Source organism: Felis catus, chromosome B2 (genome assembly GCF_018350175.1).
Source record: "Felis catus isolate Fca126 chromosome B2, F.catus_Fca126_mat1.0, whole genome shotgun sequence".
NCBI lineage: Eukaryota > Metazoa > Chordata > Mammalia > Carnivora > Felidae > Felis > Felis catus.
The window spans coordinates 140802484-140816904 of NC_058372.1; the positions used below are offsets into that span (position 1 = coordinate 140802484).

Consider the following 14421-nt stretch of genomic DNA (forward strand, 5'->3'; position numbering starts at 1 on the left):
TCTGCTGTCCTTGAACCAGGACTTGAGTGAGCCTGGGGCTACACAGAGAGGAGAGCAGGGGCACCCCCCGAATGAGGACCAGCAGCCGTTCCCTGCTGGTGAGTGCCGTGAATGGGAGTGTGGGTGCCGGGACGGGGGAGGGCGAATGCTGTGTCTCCCACCCACCCCCGCCCTGTGGCAAACCGTAGTCATGTTTGCAGCACGCCTGGGGGGATAAAAAGCATTTTAGAGTTATATTTAGACATTATCACAGAAAAGTAAACCTAGATTGCTTCATGATATGACAGCCACTACTTACAGGTCACTGTGGCTGGCTCTGATCCTTATCAGCCGAGTTTTCACATGGCTGTAATTCATGCACATCGCTCTTAAACACTTGACATTGTTTCATATGTCCTTTTCCGTGTCTCTGTTCCACGGTGCTCATTTGTTGTGGCTCGTTCCCACATCCTAGGATCGTCGTTCGAGTTTTCTTCTTCGGACAGTTGGTGCAAATGGTTCTGAGAACTGTTACTGGTCTTTCACGTTAATTGTGAGCTCGGTTTTATTTCTTCCCTTTAGTGAGTAGAAGACCAAGCAATAAGCAACATATATATTCAGGGTTCTACAGTGGTGGTAATTGGGGGGGGATAAGGATGAGGGTCTGCTCGGCAGCTAAGCCCACCCTCTCTTCCCTGGACCTTGCTGTGTCCCGTCAGTATGAGGAATCTTGTCTCTGGGACGGATTTGGATAAGTAGCACCCCGCCCCACTTGAGAGAGAGTATTAGAGTTGGAGCAAGACACAGTGTTGAAAGCTTTTGGTTAAAGCTTATTGTCATATGATCTCTCAGAGTAGTGGTAAGAAACCTGTTAGTGGGTACGAAACCTACCAGTACAAACACTCATTTACTCCAATTGGGTTTCATTTTATAGGTAATGGAATGTTACTTCGAAGTTTTCTTAAGTTGCTGGTAATTTAGAACATTTTCCCAAATAATGGTTGAAACGGGAAGAGTTTCTTTCTCTAAGCTGTTACTTAATCCAGATACATAGATACAATTGTAGATCAAAAAAATGCGGATAGTTCTTTCGGTGGGTTTTGCAGTGCCTTTCTTCAATTTGTGAAATATTATATTCAGAAAGAAACCACTAATAAACCATCTCCTTAACTGGATATCCAGTAGTAAACAAATTACATAGATATCTTTATTGTAAGTACATATGTAGGAGTACTCTGGAAGGGGGTAATGAAGGAGTAAGAGTAAAAAGCACCAAGTGTATCTAAAGTATCCCAAAGGTATAGAAGTGAGTTGTTCTTTAACTTGGGTAATCTTTAAAAGGGTAGTTGGATTCTCAGGCCGGCCTCTGCAAACCTCTGTAACCTAGAATACAGCCTAACCGTGCCACCTGGATTGTCTAGAATTTATATCAACTATATATTTAAAAAATATACACTGTACTCTTGTGTAGTCGTCCTAGGATTGGAGAACCTTCTGAGGATTTTGGAGGGTGTAGGTAGTTGTGATGGCTTCCCAGAAGATTTAGGAGAGTGTGTGCACGTGCGTGCATGTATGGTAAATAACTCATACACACGTATATTTACAAAAACTTATTTGAACAAAGGAGGGGTTATGAGAAAGTCTTATCAAGGAACAAAATTGCATGAGATGTTGAGTTACCAAACCTACACTAGTTGTGTTGAGCTCTTTGAAAGTGGGCAGTACTTACCATAGGCTTCAAAGCTCTTGTCTTAATTTACAGAATCGAAGTTCAGGAACCAGCATTTGTGGAATGGTATCTGGAGAGGGAAAACCCGTTTGGAGTAACATATTTAGAAAAGTATTTGAGGACTTTTTAAATGTGGACGATGTCTCTGATACAGCAGATGTCTTATATGAGAAATGAAAATACTGATACTCAGGAATAGATCATCTCAAGTGTAGATGATAAAAATGTAAAATTGTTTTGGGTTAGAACTGAATATGAGAAGTGACCTGGCCTTTATGTTTTTTTGGAAAAGACTTAGATTTGATTTGGTCTTTGGTTTCTTTAAGGGGATAGTAGTAAAAAGCAGGGGTTGAAATATCCCGTTATTTATTTAATGTTAAAAATAGCAAGAATACACAGCAGGATGAATTTGGGGTGTGGATGTGTACTTAACACAAGGCCCTAAGGCGAGAAGGTTAAAATTAAATAATTTGCACTGTATAAGTATCTGTTTTCATATCTGAAGTCTCACTGAAAGGTATTAGATGCATTTTGAGAGGTACAGATAATGTGTGTATTTCATGCTTTAGATTTTCAGAAATCTCAGGGTTAAGCTAACATTTTTGACATGGGTGCAAATTAACTGAATTTTAAGCAGGACTGTGAGAGTTTATGGCAGTGATGAGATAGATATTACGAAACAGTTTTAGTCACTGATAAGATGAATTTCCTGCACTGTTATCTGTAGCATTAAAATATAGACATTCCAATCATTTTTCCATTTTAAATTTCTGCTTTAATTAAGCCAGTTTGGGTCGTGCACTATTTAAAGTGAAATAAGTAGACCTTTCCTCTGCCCTGGCTAATCCAGATTGAATGTGGAGATAGGGCTGCCTCAGGGCCCCGTATTAGAAATTTAGCCTGAAATCTGATTTACTCAGCCTCTCTGTTGGCCATTCATTCGCTGTGCGGATTCTGAAATCACCAGCTCAGCCTTGATTTTCACACTTCCATAGAAAGTTTTATTTTATCTTTTCAAAGAAAGTGTGGGAAAGAATTACATTTTGCTTTTTTTAGGCACCCATTTTAATTTATATGATTCTGGGAAAACTTAATTCTCAATACTCGATTTTAGTTTTGTTACAGTGTGTCAATATACATGTTTGTGTGTTGAATTGTGAAGTCAGCACAGGTGGTGTAACATCAGTGTATTGTTTGAGAAACTTCTGTCATCATAAGTACAAAATTTCCTTGACGGGTGAGAGTAACACATTTACAAGCCCATGAAATTGTGAATTTCGAGCCGAACTGTTTGGCCTCCCCATGTTTTCGTTCAGGTGAGATCAGTTCCTGGCAGATTCCTACGAATCCCTCAGACCTGAGCTTCCCTACAGGAAGGCTTTGTGACAGCCCATCACAGACCCGCTGAGGATCCGCTGCACGGTCCACTTAGGGTGTCCACTGGGGGCATTGCAGTCTCTATTCAGCCCGTCTGCTTCAGTGGATCACTCATTTCCCCAGGACAGCTCCTGATGCGTGTGCATTTTCTCCGGGGCCTGGCCCGCTGCACACAGCAGACGTGCAGGAAGGAGGGGAAAGATTGCTTGCGGCTTTGGGCTGGGGTGCGGGTGGGAGGGAAGACCGGCTGTCACGGAGCTTCCCCAGCTTGGGTTTTGGGTCTGTGCTCCCGGCTCACCTCTCTCACCTCCCATTCCTGGCTTAGTTCCTTTCCTTGTCTTTTGGTTACTGCCCTCACCTCTGTGATGAGGCTGCCCTGGCCAGACTCGGCAGTTACCTTCGAGTCGTCGGGTACAGAGCAGGGTTTTGCCCTCGCCTGTTGGACACCTGGGCTGCATTTGGCATGCCTGTCGTGTTTCGAGGCACGACTCCCTTCTTTTCCATGACACCATACTCTAGAGCCTGTATTTCCCGACTGTTCTTTTGGCTTCTTTGTGGGCTCCTTCTTTCCCTTAAATGGTGATATTCTCTAGAGTTTTGTCCTCTATGCATTGTTCTTTTGTTCATCTACTCTTCCTAGATAAAGTTCTTGAGGTTTTATATGCTTCCTGTTGATTAACTCATCCAGTAGTCACTGAACATTTTGCTGTGTGCCAGGTGTACTGTTTGACTTACATCCTGGAGATACAGTGGTGAGTAAAACAGAAAAATCACCACCTTTCCAGGAGCATATATCCTCTATATGCTGACTTTCCCCCATTTGTTATTGTAGCTCAGCCCTTACTCCCCAAGCTACAAAGTATTGTGTCCCTTCCTTCTGGATGTTTTCCACTGGATTTCCTGTAGGAAGCTCAGATTTCATACGTAGCATACTGAAGGCTCCCTCTGGCATGGGGGAGACGGTTGATCTGCCTGTGCCTCCGCACGTTCCATCTCAGTTGGTGTCTTATCGTCTATTAAGCCACCCTGGACTCCTGTCTTCTCCCGTCACTCACTCAGTCTCCAAGTGGTGCCGCATCCCCATCCTGTCACTGGAATCCGGGCTCGCTTCCTCCCACCACTGCTAGCTACCAGTTTAGGACCTCAGCTCGCCTGCCCGCTGCGGCAGCCCACCCTTGGTTCCAGCCAGTTGCCTGAGAGCGGTCCTTCCGAAAGCTGGATCCGATTATCGTTCTCTCTGTTGAAAGCACCCGGTGGTTCATCCCCCGGATGCAGTCCGAAGCTGACTTGTAAGGCTCACCCTCGTACTGGCTTCTGCCTGCTTCAGCTTCTTTGCAAATTCCTGCTTCATCTGGATCTGAACTGCTTATGTTTCCTTGTCCACACCAGGAAGCTCGGCTCCGTTGAGCCTGTGGTTTCTGCTGTGGCTTCTGCCTTACGGCACTCTATGCCCTGTCCCTCCCCACCTTGAGCCTGGCACTTCTTCATTCATTTATTCTGCTAATCTTTGAGCCTTCTGGAGAGTTTTCATATATATTACAGAGTCTGGCATGCAGTAGGAATCAATATATGGTTTTGGAAGGAAGGAAGGAAGGAAGGAAGGAAGGAAGGAAGGAAGGAAGGCAGGCAGGAAGGCAGGAAGGCAGGCCGGCGGCAGGCGAGAAGGATCGTTGGATGAATGCTGCAGGCCTTTTTAGCCCCTTGGGGAGGGACTTCCCCCACCACTGTATTGCTCCTTTGAAGCACCCAGGGCAAGAGAGCCCCAGCTGAGGCTCTAGTTCTGGCTCTGCTGAATGGCCTTGGCCCTGAGGCTCATGGGCTGACTCACTAAACCAAAAATAAAACTTAGAGTCTAGTTTTGAACTAGTTATGTTTGGTTAAGATACTGACATAGGGAAGGTGGCTTGTGACTCATAGTCTGGGAGCCTATTCATGCACACTAGTAGTCTTTGAAACTTTTTACCCTAGACATTCTGTATTATCTAAAATCTACCCTTTCACTTTCTCATGAGCACTCAGATGCATTAATGTTTGATCAGGAGTTCCAGACTCAGGTCCAAAACAAAGTCGTTGTTCTAAGAATACTTTGAAGTCAGAAAGCCTTGCGAACCACTCACTATACTTAAAGCTAACAGGAGTTGGGTGAGATTAACTGATCATGCTCATTCCTATATGTATAGCAGGATTTTAGATGCAAATGTTTTCTTTCTGCAGACTCTTTCCTTCTCTGGTTTACACCGGATCCCTCTTAATTGTTAAAATCTCCCTAAAAGTAAAAAAAAAAAAAAATGTTTTGTAGCCATCTAGGTATTTTTCTTAAATGTTCTTCTGGGTTTTTATTTGCCAGGTTATTATTACTTTTTTTAATGCAATAATTGACCTACAGCATATTCATCTCAGGTGTTACATACAACATAATGATATGATACTTGTGTGTATTGTATGTTTTTAATATTTTCAAAAGTAAGGATAGTTGTGTTTTTAACATATATGTGAGTGTAACACAGTTTCTGCCTTTGTAATAAATCATGACTTAAATCTGTGTCTGTTTCTTTCTTCACAGGGCAGCCCAATGGATCCTATGGTGATGAAGAGGCCGCAGTTATACGGGATGGGCAGTAACCCTCATTCTCAGCCTCAGCAGAGCAGCCCTTACCCCGGAGGCTCCTACGGTCCCCCAGGGCCACAGCGCTATCCAATCAGCATCCAGGGTCGGACCCCAGGGGCCATGGGAGGAATGCAGTACCCACAGCAGCAGGTTTGTGCTGGTTTTTACCCCACCCCGCTCCGAATGGGTGACCCTCTTGTCTTTGTCTTTTACTGACTACCTAAGATTGGTACTGAGAGAGTTAGGGGGCATTTCACTGATTTTCTGCTCTCTTTTAATTATCATCGTTTCTTCAAGTAATCATGGGTGCAGTTTCCTTTTTTTTTTTCTTTTCAAGAAGGAAAAGTGAGGTGCTTAGAACAAAGTGGACAGAACATCTGTTTGGTAGAGGGGTGTTACTGTGTTACTGGCTGTATTGGAAAGATAGGCAGTGTCATCATTTTGCAGCAAATTATATAGATCTACCCCCTGTCGTGAACTTGGCTTTCTAACATTTCTGATGGCAGACTGGCAGATTCTGAACTGTGAATAGATTTTTAAAGGTGACATTTTAACTTAAAGAATAAATAACCATGAAAATGGCATCATCTTTGAGAAAAGTTTTGGATTCTCCCAAAAAGTTATTTTGCATTTATTCAATAACATATGAATTTCATATAAGAGGATTTGGTATATATCTGTTTTCTTAGCCTTTGATGGGTTTTGTGTTTTTGCTTAAAACAAAAAAGACTTCCTTCCTTTTATCGACTCAGTATTTTTCTCTAGAATCAAATAGTTGGAGTTACCTTAAATACCCATCTACTTTTCAGCAGTAGTAAACCTGTAGTCTCTTGGATACTGAGAGTGTATCCTTGTAATGTTGGCCTGAGGAAGCATGATATTAGGAAAAGACTAAATTCAGACTCGTTAGGGTGTTTAATTACTAGAAACCCCAGAGAGCCTTATGTATAAATTCCCACACCGTGTCTTTAATGGGGGGTGGGTGTTGGGGTGGGGGGGGTGCATTAGGAGGATCCATGTGCGTTTTACTGAATTCCCACACCATGCCTTTAATCGGGGACGGAGGGGGGGGTGCATTGGGTGGACCCGTGTGCATTTTACCGCCTCCAGGTAGGTGACTCCACAGTGTTGCCAGTAGCCTCTTCCAGGGTTTCATACACTTCCTCTCTGCAGATCCTTCCCTGTGTTTAACCAAAAATGATCTGTGGGGGAAAAAAATTGGCTCAGACTTCTGCTCTCTGTAAAGTGGATGTGGAGAACGATACACTTTTACGTGCTCCAGAGCTGTGTCCGTTAAGTTGCATGTGAGCCTTTTCCTTTATAGACTGAATATTGTTTTTCCTTTTCATCTTTGCCCCTCCTTCGGTGATATTTTTATTTTACAGTGGTTAGAGGGCAGCTTAGAAGTAGCTCAGCCTTTGAGTCCTAGCTGTTGGTTCCTTAAACAGCCTTTGTTACTGTCACTAGTTCGTACTGTCCTTTATTAAATTGGCTGCCCGGAATTCTCTCCGTCACTTGCACACTTAATTGCTCTGTTAATTTTTTTCAACATGACTTCTTTCTTCCAGCAATATTTTGCTGCCTAGAGTAAAACATCTTTAGCTGAGGTTGCTAATGGTAAGGGGGAAATAATTTGTACATGATTGAAAAGTAAGATGTGATTTTCTCTTCCTTCTTCGAATTTTAACCTAATTTGCCTTTAGTTGAAGGCAAGAAGGCCCAGGCAGCTAGCTGCCAAAAATCCTAATTCTCCTTCGTAGATGACTTCACGTGGGGGCTGATAGTTCTGTAGGAAAACTCTGGCCACGGGCAAGAGTAGAGGCAGAAGGGAAGAAGTGACCGACCTGGCGGGAAGAAGTGGATACTAACCACTCCTTGTTTTTCTGCATTCTCTTTTTTTTAAAAAAAATTTGAGTTTATTTATTCTCTCTGAGAGAGAGAGCGCAAGTTGGGGAGGGGCAGAGAGAGAGAGAGGGAGAATCCCAAGCAGGCTGTGCACATCAGCACAAAGCCCGATGTGGGGCTTGAACTCACGAACCATGGGATCATGACCAGACCTTAACCGACTGAGCCACCCAGGCTCTTCTTTCTACCGTATTTTCCTCATGTCAGATACAAAGATTTCGAAAGGCGGTGCTCATGGCAAGCTCCTGGATGCTCCTTTATCTTTTTCTCTGAATGAGGTCAAGTCTTATCACAGGCTTTCGACATTGGCACGGTTTGCAGTCCCAAAGTGGAAATTCCAACAAATGGAAAGGGTGTGTAAAGAACGATTACCTACGATTTTTTTTTTTTCATTATTTTCTAACCCCACATGTGTAAGGCTAGAAGTAGAGGACATATGCTAATACATAGAGTAACTTTACTTTTGTCAGCTTTTTGGGGTTTTTTAAATCCCCGTGGCTTTTACCTAGATTTGTTGAAATACAGGAACTCTTGGATTTATTTGAAGGGACAAGTTGATGAAGATAACTCACCGAGTAATTCAGCAAATTTTTAATTAAGATTTTAGATTAGGTATTTTTACTGCAGACCAGAAGAAACATCTAATTCTGATTAAGGACAGATCTTCCTGATAATGAAAGGAAAGTAGTGTATCTGGTAGGAAACTGACTGCCCTGACTGTAGAATGTCAAACTTCCATATTGAGTTCATCATCATCAAAGGTTCTAAGAAATCTGTACTGTTTTTTCACCCTTTCGTTTAGTGATAATATAGCCTTGAAATATAGTATCTTGTTTTGATAACTGGAAGGCTAAAAATAGCTATGAATGCATTTTTGAATGCGTGTAACATTTTCAAGGAGACACAGCTTTTTAATACCAAGTTCAAGCGATCAGGTGTAGGCTAATTAATAGCTTTGAAGGGGAAAAAAATAGTTAAGGTATTGGCTAAAGGTTATTAGAGCACATTTATTTTGTTAGGTTTAGCCTGTGTTCTTTGGTGAGGAATTCTCATTGAGTTGCATTGTTTGTGAATTTTGGATAATTACAATTTGTCCATGGACAAGGTCCTGGCACAGTGATTGGCTGCTGGTGCTGTTTTCTCCTAGTATTAATGTAATTGGCTCAGCGTTTTTGTAGTCATGGCTGCTCATGTTTTTCAGGGAAAAAGTTGAAAGATAATGATGACATTGAGTTTTTATTGAGTGGACATCACCACCTAGGCATGACTTTGCTTTGGAGAGCCTCCAAAGCTTTCTGTGTTTGGTTTGTGAACCTCTAATGAGCTGAATCCAGTTCATTTAATATTGCTCGTATATTTCTGCAAAGGATTAAAATGCAGGAATTCAAGTTTGTAAATTGAGTTGCCCACTTACCAGCTGAGTGGTAAGTTGTCTTTGGCTCAGGGGTCACAGTGTGATTCCTGGCTAGCATTCCACTCCTGTGATAGGAATTTTAAATGAGAATTCTGTTAGAAAGAACGGCCATGCTTGTATGAAACTGAACATGGGTGGTATCAGTGCTTGCTTTTTGTTTCTGAGATTAAGGAGGTACTGGCCACTGAGTGTTTGATTTTAGTGTTAACCTGCTGATTCTTGATTTGTAATGGTGAGAATTTTATTTTTGAAATATACTCACGACGAGGTCTTTGAGCATGATATGATAATAGTACATCATTTTGGTATTTATTAACTGGAACTAGATTTGTGGTCTTTCACGTGCTGATTCTCCCACATCATCAGGCAAATACATAGCTAAACAGATTAGTTTTGCACAGTGCCCTAAAAACTAGTCTGTTTGAGTTTTTATTGAGCTGAGAGGGGAAATGAATTTTCTATGCCTCTGTGGAGAATGTTCTGCCTCTAGGCTCCTGGAATTCAAACCTGGAGATGGTTAACAGAAGTATACCGGTTGATTTCATCTAACGCAGAGGAAGTATAATCTTTAAGGTTACTAGAATCTGATGCTGAGTTTTTCAGATATTGTAAAAAACTTAGATACCAAGGTACCCTTTGCCGGATCAGGGATGTGGGTGAGCAAATGTTTTGTTTTACTTCTCTTGTCCTTTGTGATCATAAATGTATACATAGGTCTGTGCCAACTTGGTTTAAAAAAGATTTTCATATAAAAGAAATAGCACCCAGGAAAAATAGGCCACAGAAGTGCGGGTGTATTTATTTACGTCAAGCACATTTCAATTACGGCATGTAGTCTGAGATTTTTCCTGAGTTATCAAAGGTTAGTGGGTTGATATTTTAACTCTCCTTATCTTGTTGCAGAAGTTTGTATAATCTAATGCCGATTGGCATTATAAAACCAGGAAAAGGGAAAGAGGGCAAAGTGAGAGATTTACGTTTATGAGCGCTTTTATAATGGAAAATGACAACTTTTTTAGTTTTAAAAACACATCTGTGTTGCGAAAACCTTTACAACAATAAGAACATGGAATTGTTTTGAAAGATATTTTGGCAAAATTAAATAGAAATTAGTGATCCATCTGATCTTATCACTTTAAATCTAAATAAAAACCTAATTAAAATTGAGTTTCTTTTGAAAAAGGTGTTAGAAATCAATAGGTATTCTCATTTGTGTCTTCAGTTTATCTTCTGCAGTCCTTGGATGTCTATTTTGCTGTGTGTTTTTTGAGTAAAATATTTATTTCAGAACATAAGCATTTTATTTGGTACCATCTTAACAGCCAAAACACTTCTTCCAATGCAAATGTTTATTTTGGCAGCAGATGTTTCTAAAAGGAGACAAACATTACAATTGTTTGGCTAAAATAAATGTTTTCTTTGGGGTTATTGAGGCAGCCAAGCAAGTTCTAGGATTCCCACCTGTGTTACTTTATAGTGTCGGTATCTTCTGGTAAAAAAGATTTACTTTTAAAAATACAGTTAAAATTATGTTTTGAGGGGCGCTTGGGTGGCTCAGTCCGTTGAGCATCTGACTCTTGATTTCAGCTCAGGTCATGGTCTCGTGGTTTGTGAGTTTGAGCCCCCCATCGGGCTCTGCGCTGACTGCGTGGAGCCTGCTTGAGACTCTCTCTGCCTCTACCCTGCTTAGGTATGCATTCCTCACCCCCCACCTCCTTTCTCTTTCTATCAATCAATAAACTTAAAAATTTTTTTTTTAAAATTATGTTTGGTTCCGGTTTGAACAATGTCTCTAAAAAGTTGGGATTAATGGGGTGGGGAGGCTTGGTTAAAGACGTAACAATTCCAGAGTTTTTTTGACATGAAATGTTTGCTTGGACTCAGTCTCTGTATCCTAAATGTGAATCCAGTGACCAGGGCTTAATTTTGGGTTTGCCTAAAAAGAGCTGAGAGTTCCTATTTTTAAGGAGCATAATGGGGTGTGATAGGATAAGAAAGGAAGGCTTGACTTAACATAATGGAGAAGAATGGGTCCTAGTGGCTGTTTTACCCTTAATTTATTGATAGTTTGCACTCAGTCAAAGACACCCCCACCTGCACCTGTGTGTGCACGGGCTTGCTTGCACACACATAGAACAGAACGTCTGTGTGACAGTGGGATCTTAGTGCAACGAAATGTATCTGCGTATGCATATTCAGTATATTAAACATGTATTTTACGTGCGCACAGATATACGTACGTATATGAGCAAACAGGTGCGTAAAGTGAAGGTAAATGTTTTGGCCAGTAAAACAGTGAATGCAGAGAGATCCCTTTCACTGTGCTGTTTACAGCATTTGGGAATAGCGTGTTCTGTGCTAAAAGACTTGGAGCCTAGCTGCACCTGCTCGTACACCTGAAACGTGTGGAGTCCTTTCAGCAGCTTGCAGATTTGTATCAATAATGGCCTTTTGTTGGCCACATTCTGTCTTGATTTCCTCAGTTCTTCATCAGTGAACATGAAGGTATTTAAGGTTTACCGACAAAATACATTCACACCTCCTATTTCTGCTTCCAAGTAGATAGCAGATGCTACTATCTTTGATGCCAAAGTTCCCTGTAGATGGATGTTTGTACCAAGAGGATATTTTTGAAAAGATTTGTAGGTACGGTAATTTTTATTTGCTCCTTAAAATGTAAATGTCTGGAATATGTAACTGGTTCTATTTACTTTTTATATTGTACTTGAATTTAAGCATATTTTGAAGCATTCAGTGTGACATTCTTAGAGGAGGAGGATTAGAAGAGATCACATTTCAAGTTAAATCGAAATTTTAGGACTCTTAGCCTTTTTCCCTAAAAATGAGCAAAGACCAGCTTTTATACTTGAATGTGTGATGAAAAAATGAGATGATTTATTTTAGTTAGGATAGCTACTTTTATATTAGAAAGTCTATGCTGATATATTTTTTTTATCTGAACATTCACATTGTTCTAGATATTCTAAAGATTATATGTGGTGTATTGTGCCTGTTCTCTGCTTGTAGCTTATACTGTTTTCTCACTCACATCTGAATTCTAGGTATTTTACATTCATGGACTTGCAACTAAAATATCTCTTAAGCTTCTCTGTTACGTTTTCATTTTTGAGATGTGAATTTTAAGCATATGTTTAGGTAACATTAGAATTGCTCGAGTATATTTTAAATAAATTTGGTTTATTTGTTTTTTACCAAAGAAACATTGAATGTGATGATTATGTTAAAATTGTCTTTTAAGTTTTATGTATTTAAGTAATCTCCACACCTGACTTGGGGCTCGAACTTCTGACTCTGAGGTCAAGAGTCACCTGCTCCTTCGACTGAGCCAGCCAGGCGCCCTGATATTTATGTTAAAATTTAAACAATTCAAATAAAGTTAACGGTTGATACCAGTAAAATCAACCAATCACATTACTTCAGTGCTCCTTGAGACACAAGCAGCCACGGAAGTCGCTAATTACAATGACTAAGTGGCATAAGTGGCATATTTTAGGCCAGTAGTTCTCAAGCTTTGCTGAATGTTAGAGTCTCGGAGGGTCCTTTAAAAACAGCAGGTTTGGGGGCCCCTAGGTGGCTCAGTTTGGCATCTGACTCTTGATTTTGCCTCAAGTCATGATCTCACAGTTTATGGGATTGAGCCCCACGTCGGGCACCTTGCTGAGCATGGAACCTACTTAGGACTCTCCCTCTGTGTCTGCCCCTTCCCTGCTTGTGCACACACACACACTCACTCACAATACATAAATGTTTAAAAAACAAAACAACTCCAGGCTTGGAAGCTTATATCAAAGACTTCCAAGTGTTAAGGCCTCCCTCTTTTTTGAGTGTGCCACACGTGCTCCCTGTGTGGCTGGCATTAACAGGTGTCAGAGATAGACCAGTAAGTAAGGGCCCCAGAGCAGGTTTGGGGCCAGTGGCATTGCCCCTCTTTGGGTGCTTGTTCTCGGGCCCTGCCCAGTGAGTCGGGAGTTGACCACTACCATAAAGGGATGAAATGTGCCCAGATTCAGGAGTTGGGACAGTGTAGTCCTTTCTGATTAATGCTTAATCTGTGTGTGGTATCGGGAAAACTGACCTGACTGTGCCCATCCACCAAATGAGGGAGTTTGACCGCAAGATCTCCCAGCTTTTGGATATTCCTTTTAAAATAATAGTAGATTAATGTCTTTTCATTTTAGTTTTGGATTTTAGGGTCTTGTCATTTCCAGTACAGTCTTCTGAAATTTATGGGTTGATGCTTGATGGGTTGTATTAATATAACTACTAACCCTCTTTAAAATTCTTTCTAAAGAGGAAAGAGCTGTTTCTTCCTCAGAGGTTAGCAGATTGTTGCAATCAGTGCAATAAGGTATTTTCTTTAAATTTTCTTTGCAAAGTGAAAATTTTCTCTGATAACCTCTCCCTCCTGGATACTAGTTGTGTACTAGGTATGTAGAATGTTGTCTGTCCTGTGTAATGTAGAAAATCATAAGATTGAGTTGCTAACTTTATTTGGGCTCACAAAAGGAAGCAGAGAGAGACCCAGTAATTATTTAATACATTATTACTTTCTAAGTAGTTCTGAAAATAAGCATATACTGGACACAATTAGGATAAACTGTGTACAGTGAATTCAGAATAGAAATAAGAACTTTTCACATATTCTGTTCTGTTGCTTTCACCCTTGTCTAAATCCCATGAAGAGCGATTAGGTGTCTATATTTTTCTACCTTAAAACGTGTTTTTTCCAAGGGTAAAAGAAGTTTTTTCTTTCATGTTAGCTAAAAGTTCAATTTTTAAAATTAAAAGAAAATTTTTTTAAATGTACATTTATTTCTGAGAGAGAGAGAGACTGAGGGTGAGCAGGGCAGGGGAGGGCAGGCTCCAGGCTCTGAGCTGTCAGCACAGAACTTGATGCAGGGCTCGAACTCAAAAGCTGTGAGATCATGACCTGAGCCAAAGTTGGACGCTTAACTGACTGAGCCACCCAGGCACCCCTAAATTTTTTTAATGTTTATTTATTTTTGAGAGAGAGAGACAGAGCGTGAGTGTGGGAGGGGTAGAGAGGGGTAGACACAGAATCTAAAACAAAGCAGGCCCCAAGCTCTGAGCTGTCAGCACAGAGCCCGACTTGGGGCTGGAACTCATGAACTGCGAGATCACGATCTGAGCCGAAGTCTGACGCTCAACAGACTGAGCCACCCAGGTGCACCTATATGTTCATATCTTTATGGTAAAAAGTTTTTTATGACGGTCTGGTTTTTTTTGTATGCAGTAAATTTATGAAGATCATTTGCCCATTTCATTTTGGAAAATAACTTTGAAACTTAAGTCTGTAGTTGTGAATGAAATCGCTTCTCTCCGAGTGGCTGTGCGGATGCCCCCCAATGCTGGGGAGCTGACTCGGTC

At 41.1% G+C, this 14421-nt stretch overlaps 1 protein-coding gene across 10 annotated transcripts in view; it reads left to right on the top strand.

Moving 5' to 3' along the window:
* ARID1B (AT-rich interaction domain 1B) overlaps window positions 1-14421 on the top strand; it is a 443873-nt gene that overhangs the window by 40379 nt on the left and 389073 nt on the right. For all 10 annotated transcript variants that reach the window (XM_045058284.1, XM_045058282.1, XM_045058281.1 and 7 more), the window contains exon 2: window positions 5649-5843. In XM_045058284.1, coding sequence (XP_044914219.1) covers window positions 5649-5843 — 195 coding nt within the window. The remainder of the gene's footprint in view (window positions 1-5648; window positions 5844-14421) is intronic.